Genomic DNA, 16,236 nt, shown 5'->3' with positions numbered 1-16,236 from the left:
TGAGTGGGAGGCGGGGCCAGGCGGCGCCGGGAGCTCAGCCGCGTCCGGCTCCGGGGGCGGGCTCTGGCGGCGGAGGGAGGGCCGGGGAGGGGGCGCAGGCCATGGTGCCGGCGCTGCGTTACCTGAGCGGTGCCTGCAGCCGGGCCCGCGGGGGTTTCCCCGGGGGCTTCTCTGCGGCGTGCAGGCCGGCGCAGGGGAGGCCCTGGCCGCTGTGCCAGGGTGGCCGCAGAGCCAGCACCCGGTGAGTAGCCGCTGGCCTGCCCTCGTCGCCTGTGCTACTACTGCTGCTTCTCCTTGAGGCGCCCCTTGCTGGACCTCTGCCCTTGCTCTGCTTCCCTCTCGCGGGCGTGAGAGAAGGTCAGGATCCGGGGGAGCCTGGGATCCCAACCTCGGATCCCAGCAGTTTCCTTCTAGGATTCATTCGTTGTGTTTGTGTGCCGGATGGAAAGAGTAAGGCGGTGTGGAGTAGAGAGGTCCAGAGCAGCTCTGGTTTTGAATACTGTCCCTCCACCTCCTATTCAGTTCTTGGATGGGTCACTTAAGCTCCTTAAAGGCTCCATTGTGAGTCGGAGCCTAGTCTCTCCTGTAGGTGGTCGTTTTAAGGATTCAAGGCCCTACCACACTTAAGCAATCAAATATACTGTTTATTAGCTGGCATCCCTGCCTGGTGTTGCTCGAAAGGCCTGAAACCGTTCTTAAACCCATCAGGTCCTGGCAACCACTGCATAGAGTTGCCCCTGTGAGAAGCGGTGCAGTTGCTAATCAAAGCCTGCACAAGTAAGTGTCCTGTGATTTGAAGTTTGGAGATCCCATTAGAAGCCACTGTCTTTCTCTGCTCTCTGTAGAGGGAACGGCTTATGCTGAGGCTTTACAGCTGGAAAGCTCTTGGCTAGTTCAAGAACTGGAAGGTGGACAAGCTGAGTGTGACCAGAGCTTAGTGGAACAGAGGTGGTGTGGAATGGCCCTGGAGAGAGGCTGTATCACAGCAGGGATTTTATTTTAGCCACATAGTGAATTTTATTCTGAGAGCATTGGGAGCCTTTTAAAGGGTTTTTTTTTTTTTTTTTTTTAAGAATAGGGAGTGATTAAATGTTGAGGTTTCCAAATTTGACTGGTTGTTGTGTGTGTTAGTGGTTTAGTTAGTGGATTAGAGTGGCATAGAATTTGTGAGTCATAGAAGGGGGTACGCAGACAATTATTTTGGGATTGCTTTTCTTAAGGGAAGAGAAGTAGGATTAGTGATGGTTTTGTTTATAGTTGTTAAAAGAAATAATTATAGAGCCACAGGAAATTGAAAAAAAAAAAACCCACCAGATTTTATGCATCCTTCAGCCAATTTACCCCAATGATAGGATCTTACCTAACTATAGTACAATATCAAAATTAGGAGATTGACATTGGCACAATCCACAGACCTTGTTCACATTTCATCGGTTTTTACATGCACTCATTTGTGTGTGATTCTATGCAATTTAATCATGTTAATTTGTGTAACTGCCACCACAAATAAAGAAATGTTTCATTGCCACAAAGACATCTCTTGTGTTACCAATCCCTTTATATTCACATCCCGTCTCTCCACCCTTCCTAACCCTTGGCAACCACTAATCTATTCTCTAGCTCTAAGATTTTGTCATTTTGAGCATGTTGTATAAGCAGAGCCACACAGTGTATAACCTTTTGAGATTGGCTCTTTTCACACAGCATAATGTCTTTGAGATTCATCCAAGGTGTTGCCTATAATGACAGTGGATTCCTTCTAATTGTTCCATGGCATGGATGTATTACAGTTTGACCATTCACCATTTGAAGAACATCTGGACTGTTTATAATTTGGGACTATTATGAGTAAAGCCACTGTGAGCATCTTATGTACAGGTTTTTGTATGAACATTGGTTTTTATTTTTCTGAGATAGATGCCCAGCAGCGTAGTTGCTCAGTCATGTTTAGTTAGTACATGCTTGATTTTTTTTCATTGTAGGCATGTTTTTTAATGTAGGGCCATAAGAGGAATATCCATCGAGAAATACTGAGCATTGATTTATAAAAGAAAAGTACACCAGAGGTTCCCAAGGAAGTATAAAACATGAAGTCATGCACCTGGGATCCAGGTTCTGAATGTTAGAATTTCCCTTACAGAAAGACTTGAGATGGGTGGAGTCCATATTTGGGACTAAAAAAGGGACCATTATATCCTTTAACATCTTCAACAATCCAAAGAATGGCCTGAGGAAGAGTGGGAGACCAATGATGTGGCCCAAATTGGGTAAGCTATAAGCCCAAAGATCTGTTTTTCCTGCATATGAGTGAGCACGGAACAAAGGAAGTTGTGCCACCATCAAGGCCTAAAGCAATTATCTGATTTGAGTGGAGTGTGTTATACGATGGTAAAGATTTATTTTTTTATTTTTAATTTTTAATTTAAATTCAATTAATGGCAAAGATTCATGTTTAGTTGGTAGAGTATGTGACTTTTGATCTCAGGGTGGTTCAAGGTCCACTTTGGGTGTGGAGCCAGTTAAGATTAAAAAACAACAAAAAACTAAAAGTAAAATTAAAAAATTTAGAATATTGGTCTGTGTGCATGCTTTAAAGAGGCTTTTTAGAAATAACATATTAAAATATTTAATGATGTTTAGGATTTGCATCAAAATAATTTAGTGCAGGAAGGAGATGAAATAGGTGGGGTATAGAAAAGGCAAGATTGGCCATGTTCCTATCAAACTAGATTTGTTGGCCATGAGGTAGGTGCTAAAGGTAATCTTTTCTGCTTCTTGTTGCTGAATTGGTAGACTATACATGCCCTTCTTAATCTTTTTCTTTTAAAGATTTTATTCATTTAAGAGAGAGAGGGTGTGTGCATGCAAGCAGGGGGAGGAGCAAAGGGGGAAGGAGAAAGAATCCTCAAGCAGACTCCTTACTGAGCAAGGGGCTCATCTCATGACCCACAATCATGACCTGAGCCTCGGAAACCAAGAATCAGATGCAGCACAGATTGAGCCACCCAGGTGCCCCTGTACTTGATTTTCAAGTGAATAGATGGTAGAGAAGAGTGTGATGCTTAACACAGTAATTGCAGATGCAGCCAGTCCTGGCAGAGGGCTATGAAGATTTAGAGATTGGGTGTAGATGTTACACTGCTGGGTGTAGCTGTTATACTACTGACCCAGCAATGCCGTAATTCTTAAAGGCTTTTCTGTTAAGAAGCCAATAGCATAAAGCCCAATAAATATTTGATTTTAATGATTACAAATTAATAGTTTGATCATCCACTGATAATGAAAATTGTGCACACAAAGTTTGATGAGATCTACAGTAAACATGCTTTAAAGGTGACTTTCTCTTAAAGCTCATTTGATGTAGTCATTATTGGTGGCGGAATTGTGGGCCTTGCCTCTGCCAGAGCACTCATCCTGCGGCATCCAACACTTTCCATTGGTGTTCTGGAAAAAGAGAAACATCTAGGTATGTATAATATCAATGTTGCTCTTTGGGCCTAACCTGAGTACCTGCTCATTTTCTCAGTTCTACATCTTTTGTGTTGAATTTTGATGTTTGTACCCTAGTTTGGGTTCTTCATAAAGCAGAGCCTCAAACTAGAACTTGAGGTGATTTATTTGAGAGGTTGTTTAGGAGGGAGGAGCGAGGGGGTGTGCAGAGTAAACCAGAACGGAGGAAAAGCCAAGGAAGGTACGTTATCAAGGTTGCTGTTGTGAGCTTGATTCCTCTGGGACCTCTGAGGAGCTACATAAACATTTCAAGGGATTGTGCACATTTATCCATCAGCTAGTGTTTCTACTGTCTGAGGATTACCCCTAGGGATGTTGAGGCATAGTCTTTTCTCCCCTCACATCTTCACTGGTTAGGAAAGGCCCTGGGGCAGAATGCCCAAAGCTGTAGTGGATGCTTGAAGTGGTTTACTTGTAGCGAGAGGTGGGTTTGTGTACCAGAGTTGTAACTGAAGTCAAGCATGGGCTGGGGGGAATGTGGCATGGTTACTAGAAGTTACCAGTGCTCTGCCTGTAAGAACAAAGTCAGGCGGAATTTTCAATAATGTGGTCTCTAATAGCTTTAACTAGGTTTGTTCCTCCACTTTGTAGGTTTTCTATGCACTGTGTAGTTTCTCTTACCTTGTTTCTCTTGTCCGGTAGCTGTTCACCAGACTGGACATAACAGTGGTGTCATACATAGTGGCATTTACTACAAACCTGAATCTCTGAAAGCTAAATTGTGTGTACAAGGTGCAGCCCTCATCTATGATTATTGTAAGCAAAAGGGAATTTCCTACAAGCAATGTGGCAAGGTAAGGCATTTTCCTAGGGCTTTGACTTACTTAGAACTAGCATTTTTGTAGTGATGTTTAGTGTTGAATTTTTTTTTAAACTGGCTTTTCTTTCTTTATGTAATTTTCAAAATCTAATATTAGGAAATAACTTTAGAAAAGGTGGTATGACTAACTCCATGTAGTTTTAAACATAGATTTATTGACATACAATTCATATACCATATAATTCATCCTTTTATTAAAGTGTTCAGTTCGATTTTTTGTATATTCATAAAAGTGTGCAAGTATCAGCTCTAATTTTAGAACATAATCATCACCTTGAAAAGAAACCCTGTATCCATTAATGGTTGTTCCCAATACTTCCCACTTCCTATTTCTACCTCTCCCCAGCTCCTGGCAACCACTAATATACTTTCTGTCTCTGTGGATGCCTATTCTGGACATTTCCTATAAATAGAATTCTACAATATGTTGTCTTATGTGACTGGCTTCATTTACTTAACATAATGTTCTCAAGGTTCATTCATCTTATGGCATGAATCAGAATTCCTTTTTATATTCCATTGTGTAGGTATACCATATTCTGTTTACCTCTTTATCAGTTGATAGACATTTGGGTTGTTTCCACACTTGACTTATGAATAATGCTACTGTGGACATTTATGTACAAGATTTTGCATGGGCTTATGTTTTCATTTCTCTCAGATACATACCTAGGAGTGAAGTTCCTGGGTCATTTGGTAACTCCAATTTTAACATTTTTAGGAACTGGCAAACCGGTTTTTCAAAATTGTGCACTACTTTAAATTGCCATCAGTGGGGCACTTGGGTGGCTCAGTGGTTGGGCAGCTGCTTCTGGCTCAGGGTGTGATCTTGGGGTCCTGGGATGGAGTCCCACATCAGGCTCCCCACAGGGAGCCTACTCCTCCCTCTTCCTATGTCTCTGCCTCTCTCTCTCTCTCTCTCTCTGTCTCTCATGAATGAATAAATAAAATCTTTAAAAAATAAATTGCCATGAGCAACTAATGATCATTCCAGTGTCTCTACATCCTGGCCAAAACCTGTTATTATCTGTCTCTTTTATTTTAGCCATCCTAGTGGATGTGAAATGGTATGTCAATGTGGTTTTGATTTGCACTTCCCTAGTAATTAATGGTGCTGAGCATCTTTTCTTATGCTTATTGGCCACTCATTTATCTTCTTTGGAAAAATGTCTATTCAAATCTTTTGTCCATTTAAAAATTGGGGTATTCGAAAAAATAAAAATAAAAATTGGGGTATTTGTCTCTATTCTTGAATTGTATGTGTTTTTCATATATTCTAGATATAGCCCTTTATTAGCTATATGATATTTACTGAAACATTACAAAAATACTAAATTTTTATGTATAAAATAAAATAGTAATAATAGTAATAATAATATTTTAAATAATACTAAAAATTTTCTCCTATAGATTTTTCCTTTTTTTTTTGTAAAGATTTTATTTATTTATTCATGAGAGTCACACAGAGAGAGAGAGAGAGAGGCAGAGACACAGGCAGAGGGAGAAGCAGGCTCCATGCAGGGAGCCTGACGTGGGACTCAATCCTGGGACTCCAGGATCAGGCCCTGAGCTGAAGGCGGCACTAAACCGCTGAGCCACCCAGGCAGCCCTCCTTTTTACTTTCTTGATGATATATTTTAAGGCACAGAAGCTTTTAGTTTTAAACCGCTGAGCCACCCGGGCTGCCCTCCTTTTTACTTTCTTGATGATATATTTTAAGGCACAGAAGCTTTTAGTTTTGAAGCCCAGTTATCTTTTTTTCTTTTGTTGCTTATAGTTTTTGTGATGTGTCTCAGAAATCATTGCCTAACCTGAAAAATTACTCATACATTTTTTCTTCTAAGAGTTTTATTATAGCCTTAGCTCTAACATTTAGATCTATGATCACTCTCCCTCCCCTCATGAGTCGGTTTAATTCCAGGTGGTACAGAATTAGGGTAGATTGGCAGGAGTCTGGGCTGGGCTTACTCTGATTCAGAGCTGAGGTAGAAATGACTGAGTGAAAAGAACAAAAGAGAAGATGAGCGACTGTATGATTTTTTTTTTAACAGAAGTTTATTCCTAAATGTACAACAGGATCCAAGATGACACTTTATTCTAGCTGTAGGTGGCAACAGATATGGTAGGTAATCTAGATGTTTAAACAGGAATTTAGAATGAGGGATCACCTTTGCCTCATAAGCCTGGGATCAAATCTGGCTTATTTTTTGCCAGATTTCTTAATTCCAACTGTGACCAGAAGATCCTTTTCTGCAGCTTTCACTTTTAGCCCTCAAATGTCTTCTCTTTTTGTTTCTGCTTAAGTGCTTTATCTTCCTAGTTCATTTTCTTAGCCTGCTTCTTTGGCTATTTCAGCTTCACAGCTGGCCTACTGTTCTTTCCCGAGACCCTGCCATCAGAAGCAGAGTCCCCTACTCCACTGCACCCGTACTTCCAGTATATGATCACTTTTAAATTGATTTTGGTATATAGTGTGAAGAAGGGGTTCAACTTCATTCCTTTGCATGTGACTAGGCAGTTGTCTCAGTACCATTTATTAAAAAAACTATTCTTTCTACATTGTTTTGGCACTTTTATTAAAGGTTGGTTGAGGGCGCTTAAGTGGTGCAGTCAGATGTCTGACTCTTGGTTTTAGCTCAGGAGGTGATCTTGGTCATTAGATCGAGTCCCACATCAGGCTCCATGCTCAGCGAGGAGTCTAGTTGAGTCTCCCTCTCCCTCTGTTCTCCCTCTCCATGCTCTCTCTCTCTTTAAAATGAATAAATAAATCTTTTAAAAAGTTAGCTGAGCATCAATGTAATAGGGCATGTTTAGGATTCTCAATTCCATTCCATTGATGTGTGTCTATCCTTATGCCAATACCATAGTATCTTGATTACGATGGCTCTTAATTATATTTTGAAATCAGGAAGTGTGAGTCATCCAACTTTGTCCTTTTTCCAGGATTGTCTTGGCTATTCTGGGTCCCTTGCATTTCTATATGAATTTTAGGGTTGGTTAGTCAGTTTTTCCAAAAAGCAAAAACAAAAACAGTGGAGATTTGATAGAGATCATGCTGAATCTATAGATGAATTTGGGGAGTATTGCCATTTTAACAATACTAAATCTTGCAAACAATGAAAATGGGAATATCTTCTCATTTTTAAAGATCTTCTTTAATTTCTTTCAGCAGTGTTTTGTATTTTTCAGTGTACAGGTGTTACACTTTTTTGTTAAACTCATTCCTTGGTATTTTATTCTTTTTGATGCTTTTGTGAGGGGAATTGTTTTCTTAATTTCATTTTAGATTATTCATTGCTAATGTATAGAATATGATTGCTTTTTATATATTCCTTTCTCTTACAACCTTGCTAAATTCATTCTAATAGTTTTTTGTGTATGTGTGTATTCCTTAGGATTTTTTATATGCAGGATCATGTCATCTGCAAATAAGATAGTTTTACTCTTTTTCAGTTTGGATGGCTCTTTTATATATATATATATTTTTTTGTTTTCCCCTAATTTTCCGGGTAGAATCACAGATACAGTGTTGAATAGAAGTGAAAATGGACATTCTTGTATTGTTGCTGATCTTAGGGAGAAAGCATTCAATCTTTCACTATTTAATATAATGCTAGTTGTCGGTTTTTTGTAGATGCCCTTTATCAGATTGAGGAAATTCCTTTCTATTACTAGTTTGCTAAATTTTTTTGTTTGTTTTTCTCAAGATTTTTAAGTAATCTCTATACCCAGCATGGGGCTCAAACCCACAACCTGGGATCAAGAGTCACATGTTCTACCAACTGAGCCAGCCAGGTGCCCCAAGTTTGTTACAGTTTTTTTTATCATTGAAAGAGTATTGGGTTTTCTCAAATGCCTTTTCTGCTCCTATTGAGAAACAATCATGTTTTTATATTCTATTAATATGGTATATTACATTAATTGACTTTTGGATGTTATATTAAATTGATCTCACATTCTTGTAATAGATTCCACTTGGTCACAGTGTATAATATTTTTTATATGTCGCTACACTTAGTTTACTAGTATTGTGTTCAGGATTTTTGCATCAATATTCATATGGGATATTGGTCTGCAATTTATTTTCTTTTGATATCTGTGTTTGATTTGGGTATCAGGCTATTACTGGCCTCATGGAATTAGGTAGGAAGTATTCCCTCTTCTTCTGTTCTTTGAAAGAGTTTATGCAGAATTGGAGCTAATTTTTCTTTAAACATATTGGCAGCATTCATGTGTAAAGGAAGCCTTTGGGCCTGAGCTTTTCTTTATGGGAAGTTTTAAAGTTATTAATTCAGTCTCTTTGCTTGTTATAGGCCTATTCAGATTTTCTTTTTCTAATTGAGTCAGTTTCAGAAGTTTGTGTTTTTCTAAGAACTTTTCCATTTCATATAGATTATCTAATTTGTTGCTATGTACTTTTCATAATATTGTCTTATAAGTCTTCATGTAGTTTTTAAGAATAACAATTTCTTGTTGCTATTAAAGATGCTATGAAGATTTTAAAAATAATGTGGAATAATGATCCTGACATAGAGTTAAGTGAAAAAAGCAAGATATAAAACAGTATTTACACTTTTTATGTTAAATTGTAAGGTTCTTTATATATTCTGGATATTAGACATCAGCTATACAATTTGTGAATATTTTCACCCATTCCTTGGGTTGTCTTTTCACTTTCTTGATAGTGTCCTTTTATTCCACTTCTATTTTTATGGTTAGTTATTTGTTGATTTATTTATTTTTTAAAAATATTTTATTTATTTGTTCATGAGAGACACAGAGAGAGAGAGAGGCAGAGACACAGGCAGAGGGAGAAGCAGGCTCCTTGCAGGGAGCCCAACGTGGGACTTGATCTCTGGTCTCCAGGATCACACCCTGGGCTGAAGGCGGCGCTAAACTCCTGAGCCACCCAGGGATCCCCTGTTTGTTGATTTAAATAACCTTTACACCTTGATTAAAAGTATTATCTCATGAAATTCTGTTAACTTCTTGCTACAAAGTAGCAATTTGTGAATTCTAATGTACCTTGAATATGCATCTGTTGCTTTTCTTTGCCAGTAGCTGTTAAGGAAGAAACTACCTCAAACCGATAGTTTGCCCAGAAGTAAATAGAAAAAGAATCCTGAGTAAAGTTGATTAATTTACTGGTTTTTTTTTCCCTCTGCAATAGAATGCATTAGTAAATTGTTTATAATATACTTTATTCCAGGAAAAATAATTGGTAGTTTTCTGTTAGTGATAACCCATTATACTGAATACCACTGACTTTCTGATATAGTGATATTTTATATACTCTTATAGAAATAAAGCCTTTCCGGTTTTTTGTTGGTTTTGGGCTTTTGCTTTGTTTTTTTTTGGTTTTTTTTAATTGTAAAAACTATGCTGCCAATGTTACTCTTCCCCTTTGGGATTGAGGGAGTGATGGCAGTAACAATTGCTGTTGCCAAGATTCATGTAGCAGCTATGATAGCAGAAGTGGAAATTGAGGCTAAATCTCATTTTTGGGTAAAATTTGTTCTAATGTAGTGTTCTTAAGACAACTATTTTTTAATGGAGAAAGAAAGAAATTGAGGTCATGAAGAAAGGAAGAAGTAGATAAAAATCAACCAAATTTGAATCATGTGATTATTTATTTTTATTGACTTTATCTTTTATAGCTGATCATATGTTTAACTTGCTATATTTCTTATTGTGGGTTTTGGGTTTTTTTCAAAGCTTATAGTAGCTGTTGAACAAGAAGAAATTCCCAGACTTCAGGCCCTGTATGAGAGAGGCCTCCAGAATGGTGTCCAGGGCCTGAGGCTAATCCAACAGGAGGATATAAAGAAGAAGGAGCCATATTGTAGGGTAAGTGATTCACTAACCCCACATACTTGCTCACAAGGACATTTTCATTTAGGGCTCGGTCCTGTGACATGGAAGCTGAGGGTAAATTTACAGGAAGCAAGAATCACTACTTCTGGGACAGTGAGGTAACAGCCACAAGAGGGCATTGCCACATTTCTGATTTCTTCTTTTCCTTTGAGAAAATACCAAATCTGAAAAACATAAGCAAAGACAATATCTCTCTGAGATGGTGAATGAATGACTAATTAAAAACAAAAACAAAAACAAAAAAACAACAACAAGGCACATTCATCAAATATCTTATTTTTGTTGTCTGTTTCTTTTAGGCTTTGGGCAAATGCTACCAGTCTAAGTCAGGGTTGGCAATACAATCTGTGGGCCAAATCCAGACTGCTAACTGTTTTTTATGGCCTATGAACTAAGAATAGTCTTTACATTTTTAAATGGTTGAAGAAAATTAAAAGAAGAGTATTTTGTGACACAGAAAATTACATGAAATTAAAATTTCAGTGTCCAGAGATATTTTTAGGAATACACCTATTTTTTGTTTTGTCTCTGGCTGCTTTTGTACCAAATAGCCAAACTGAGTAGTAGCACCAGAGATCATAAGCCCCATGTAAACAAAAACATTTAGTGGCTGGCCCTTTACAGAAAAGATTGCCAGGCTCTGGTCTAAATAGTAGGGATTATTTAATAGCCACTGAAGGATTTGGGCAAGAGAATGGCATGTAAAATATGCCAATTTAGGACAGTTAATCAAGTTTCTGATACATAGGATGGAATCGGACTGGACATGGGAAAAAGGGCACCTTGATTTAGGGGCCAGAGCCAGCTGGAACAACAGTCATTGTCTGTTGTGGACCTCTGTGAGGGGCTTTAAGGAGCGGAAGGAATAGGAAGAGGAGTCCATGCTTTATAATCATGCTTGACTCTTAAAAAACAAACAAACCAGCTTCTCACACATCACAAGGTGAAGGATGAGTCTGGATATTGTTCTGTGTACCTGACCATGTGATCTTAACAGGTCTCAGAATGAGTAGATGAGCTATGTGTACGTAGATAATCAAATTACATATCTACATGTAATTTTGTGTCTTATAAATGAAGAAAGTGATTCAGTTACTTTCCTAAGATTACACAGGTCCTAAAGAGTCCCTGCCCTCAGATCTAATTCAGAACTGGTATTGTTTCTGTTCTATTCAGCCAACATTTTCGTCTTAACTATGTGCCAAACGCTTTGTTAGATACTATAGATAGGAGGATGAGTAAGATATGGTGGTCAGCCTAAAGAAAGGTATAGTACAGCAGAAAATATTTTAATATAGAGATAAGTATTTTGATAGAACTGATAATCTGTCATATCAATGTAAGGGAAAGCTTTTAGCTTCGTCTAGGAATTTAGGAAAGCCTTGAGATGAGCCTTCACTTGGAAGATGAATAAGGAGTGTAACTTATAAAGGAGTTATAGCCTGCTTTTCTCTGAGAACTCTGCAGAACTGATCTACTTTATATAATGCCACATTAGCATTGTCTGACACTTTATATAATGCCACATTATAGTTATTTATGCCTAGGTGTATTTAGTGGTGGAAAGGTATGGTGGAAAATTTAGTATGGTTATTTCATAAAGGTCTAGAGTGAATTCTCTCCTGGTCCTTAAACCTTACTACTACTACCAGGAGTAGGGGGCAAAATTTCTAGTGTATGGGTTCATTTCTGTTTCTTCCAGGCTCTCCAGAAAGAAAAAGTCTATCAGGGCAGCTCTAAAGGGTGTTTTGGACCAGATCTCTTTAAGAAGATTAAATATCCCCAAGGGGGGCACCTTGGAAGTTTTTGTAAACTTTGTTTTTGGAGGATTTCTCTCAACATCCTCTCTTTGTGCAAATCCTGACTGCTCACTCTCACCTTAGCTTTTATGATCCTTTTGCCTTTTCTTTAACGCTGTTGGTCAACCACACGTTCATCTGTTTCTCTCTCTCCTCCTGATTTCCAACTCCCAATTTTGTGTCCTGCTTGCCTAGTTCTTTTCCAGCCACTGACCTACAGTAACCTCAGATTTCAAGCTCTGACCTGCTAAACTGTACAATGCATGCCCAGCCTCGTGGCTGACAGCCAGCCTGTCTACCAGCCCCATCCTGGGCCAGGGCATTGGATTGCTTAGCTGCAGTGACTCACTCTACATTCCCCCAACATATATGTATAGTAGGACATACCAGCATCTCATGAGGAGGAACAAAACCAACACTAGAAAAAGAAAGAAGGGAGACCTTTAAGCGAAGGTCTAGATGCAGGAGAAATTTAGTATGTTTGGTGACAGCCCTCAGAAGTTCATTTATTCAGTAAATATTTGAGTGCCTTCTGTGTGTCAGGCATTGTACTGGGTGATAGGAAAATAAGATGAATAAGGAAGATATTTGGGATTCCAAAAACTATTGATATAAGCACTTTTACAGCGTGTTTTTATCCCTCTTTTATCTTATTTGTCATGTAGTTTTATGTGAGATGAGAAGCTTCTGTGACTAAGCTCTTGATATTATCCTAAGTTAGTTTCCAAGGTTATTGTACCCCAAATACTATTTATAGTTTGAAGTTGGATTATAGCCATTGACATGTGAATTTGGAGGTGGTCAGGCGATATAAGGTCTATGTAAAAATCTTAAATATGTATCTACTACATAAGACAGAATGACTTCTATGTTTGGCAAATGATTTCATATTCTGGAAGCAAGGGTCAAGTTTAACTATGTTACTTTCAATTTGTGACAAGAGACTATTGTGTGTTTTGTGAGCCTTTAGTTCTAGTGTGATCTGGCCATTTGGAATTAGTGGTCAGGGATGGGTGGCAAAGTCAAAAGCTTTAAAGGTTAAGCAGGTAAATGTACTGGAGTAGGGGTGAGGCTGATTACGAGAATGAGACATTTAAAATAATACTATTAGATATTATTGTAAAACTGCAACAACACCAGTTCCATGCTGACCAAACGAGAAGATGGCAGCATTTACCAGCCACACATAGCTTCTGGGCCTTAGTTGTCCTGGGAACCAGTCTACCTTAGGGGAAACAGATTGGGAGAACTGATATACTCACATACATAGTAAGGAAACAAAAAATGATGCTATTTCCAAGGATTCACCAAAGTCTAGTCATTAGTTGGTATGTGAAATTCTGTTCTTAAGAATTTGAGAAGGCCACTGAACATTCAACATTTATTCTAAGAAATTAAATAAGTATGATTATAAATCATTCATCTATGGAGTTTGAGCATGTCTTGAGTGGCAAAACAAAAAACAAAAAACCCCACAAAACAACAACAATAACAACATAACAACAATAACAACAAGCAGCTCAGGCTGTTAATTTCTCTATTACCTGAAGAGAAAGTGAGTTAACCACATAAAATCTCCATTCAGTATTTGTAGTCCTGAAGATAGTCTGTAGTAAATCGAATCAGCACTCTGCAACTTTGTAAATAGAACAACTCTGAGTCTTCACTGAGTGTGCATGTCATATGATACACTACTGGGAAAATCTCAGTAGTTTATTTAAAACAATCATTTGGTTATACAGAATTTGACTCAGATATGAGTCAGAATCAGGTATGATGAGGGATGAATAAAACTGAAAAACTCATTGTAGCAGCTAGAAGAACCCAGCAAAATTAATTCCCCTACAGAGGAGAATTATTTCCTGAGTACAGAGATTTTCTTATTTAGCCAGTATTATTTATTTCTTAGACATATTCAACATCAGATTTAGGCACTGAATTTTTTTAATTAAAATTTATTTTATTTTTTTATTTTACTTTTTAAAAATATTTTATTTATTTATTTATTCATGAGAGACACTGAGAGAGAGGCAGAGACATAGGCAATGGGAGAAGCAGGCTCCCTGCAGGGAACCTGATGTGGGACTTGATCTCAGGACCCTGGGATCATGACCTGAGCCAAAGGCAGGCAGTCAACCACTGAGCCACCTAGGTGCCCCTAAATTTTTTTTAATTCAATTTCCCAACATATAGAATAGCACCCAGTGCTATACTATATGTTGTATAGTATGTAGGCACTGAATTTCTGCCTGAAATGATGATGAATGCTATCTATCAAAATTAGCAGTAAAAAAATTCAGTCCCAAATAAAATTTATTGAACAATTTATTCTCGATGATTTTTATTTGTATGATCTTGACTTTTTTCATAATCCTATCCTAGGGCTTAATGGCTATTGATTGCCCATACACTGGCATTGTGGATTATCGACAGGTGGCTTTGTCATTTGCCCAGGATTTCCAAGAAGCAGGTGGCTATGTCTTGACCAATTTTGAAGTAAAAGATATTGAAATGGCTAAAGAAATTCCTTCAAGAAGTAAAGATGGTAAGGCATCCTTATCTTTTCTTTTGAATACTTGTATTGACTTCTGAACGAACTTGGGACTGTTTTTGGCTGGGATGGTACTGACAGGAGGGCCACCAGGGGCTAGGCTAAAGTAGGGTGCAGAACTGGATGCAGGTGCAGAAGGGATGAATATGGGATTGGATGTGGGAGAACTGGAGCTTCTGGTGTCTTGTGCTGATAGAACTTTAGCATTGATTGGACACTACTGACTGATGCTAAAACCTGAACTGCGTAGGCTGTTAATGGAAAACTAACCTCCAGACACTTGCTTATTTTGTAGATTACAAGATTACAGTCAGAATTCCTTGCAAATGCTTACTAAAAATGCAGATTTCAGGGTACCTGGCTGGCTCAGTTGGAAGAGCATGTGACTCTTGATCTTGGGTTTGTGGGTTTGAGCCCCATGTTAAATGTAGAGATTACTTTAAAATCTTAAAGAAAAACACAGATTTTAGCATCACCTAGTCTTACTGAATAAGACTGTCTGGAGATAGGGTATGACTCAGCCATTTTGAACTCTCCCTGCCCCCCACCATTGTAGACTACTTAGAGTTTGTTTTGTTTTGCTTTATTTGGAGGAAAATTGTTTTAAAACCAAATGAATTGGTTTGTAACCTTGAACTTTTTTTTTTTTTTTTACATTTTTGCTATTGGGAAATTTGAAGGAGAAAAAGTGTAGTTCTCAGTTCTTCCTTAACAGATTTTTAAGGAGATTTGGGCCATCTGAATCATTCTCCCAGGGCCCTTCTAAATTGCAATATGATGAACAAAATCATTAAATTATTAAGATTAGTATTGATAGGTAGCATAAAATCAAATTTATGATACAAACAGGTCATATTCTTTACCTGATATACATATGCTTTTTAAGACTTTAGGATTCCATGTGCCTGATTGGGATTTTATAGTTTTTTATATTTTATAGTATTTTATAAATAGTTTATTATTGGAACTTTTTGTGTTGTGATAACTTTTGCTTCTTTATGAAGCCTAGAATCTGCAAAGACTCAGTTTACAACACTTAGACAAAAAGCTCTCATTAGTCCTTTGTGAAAATACATACTGATTAATGATTATCTATTTGACAGCTTGGTTTCTAGGATTGTAGTTCAGAGAAAAGCTGGGACTCCCTATGTTGGATCTGAGATGGGGAGTGGTCTATAGCCATAGATTCAATGAATTAAAACAAGTTTTAAAATATGCCAGAGTTTTATATATTATCAAATATGAACTAGTTTAATTTTATTACTTTGTAAAGAGCATTAGAATGAAAAGTAGGAGGCACTCATAGTTACAACAGAAGAAAATTGTTTAAATTTGTTACTAGGATAATGTATCAAAAATGTAGGCCTTTTTTACTAAAAATAAATCTTCCACTAATTCTTTTTTTTTTCCAGAGATGAAATATCCAATCATTATTAGGAATACAAAGGTAAAAATTGTTAACACTACTTGCATCTATGTTACCTACTTTCATCTCTTCTCTTCCCTTAAAAAATTGAATTAATTACAATGTTGTTTTCTATGTCCTTAAGTGAATTTTGTCTAATGCAGAAGTTATTCTGAGAGAAATTCTCTGAAAGCAATTTAAAGCTTACTTTTTTTCTAAAAGGGTATCAACTTGGAAATGTCACCACGAAGTGATTGTGCCAGCAAAGAATAGGATT

At 37.7% G+C, this 16,236-nt stretch overlaps 1 protein-coding gene across 3 annotated transcripts in view; it reads left to right on the top strand.

Annotated features, from left to right (window-relative positions):
* Positions 1-17: 17 nt before the first annotated feature.
* The window catches only part of L2HGDH (L-2-hydroxyglutarate dehydrogenase), a 37,964-nt gene continuing 21,745 nt past the window's right edge, over positions 18-16,236 (top strand). The window contains exons 1-7 of one of the 3 annotated variants that reach the window (XM_072761499.1): positions 55-241; positions 2,141-2,267; positions 3,351-3,466; positions 4,153-4,304; positions 10,046-10,177; positions 14,386-14,548; positions 15,967-16,001. In XM_072761499.1, the coding sequence (XP_072617600.1) occupies positions 14,392-14,548; positions 15,967-16,001 (192 nt within the window). In that variant the 5' untranslated portion in view covers positions 55-241; positions 2,141-2,267; positions 3,351-3,466; ... (1 more) ...; positions 10,046-10,177; positions 14,386-14,391. Of the gene's footprint in view, positions 242-2,140; positions 2,268-3,350; positions 3,467-4,152; positions 4,305-10,045; positions 10,178-14,385; positions 14,549-15,966; positions 16,002-16,236 lie in introns of all 3 variants that reach the window. The other 2 variants (XM_026000735.2, XM_026000734.2) reach the window with 2 other exon arrangements.

This window comes from Vulpes vulpes, chromosome 6 (genome assembly GCF_048418805.1).
Source record: "Vulpes vulpes isolate BD-2025 chromosome 6, VulVul3, whole genome shotgun sequence".
In the NCBI taxonomy this organism is placed as follows: domain Eukaryota; kingdom Metazoa; phylum Chordata; class Mammalia; order Carnivora; family Canidae; genus Vulpes; species Vulpes vulpes.
The sequence above is the reverse complement of the archived record's forward strand: the minus strand, read 5'-3'. Positions and strand labels throughout refer to the sequence as shown.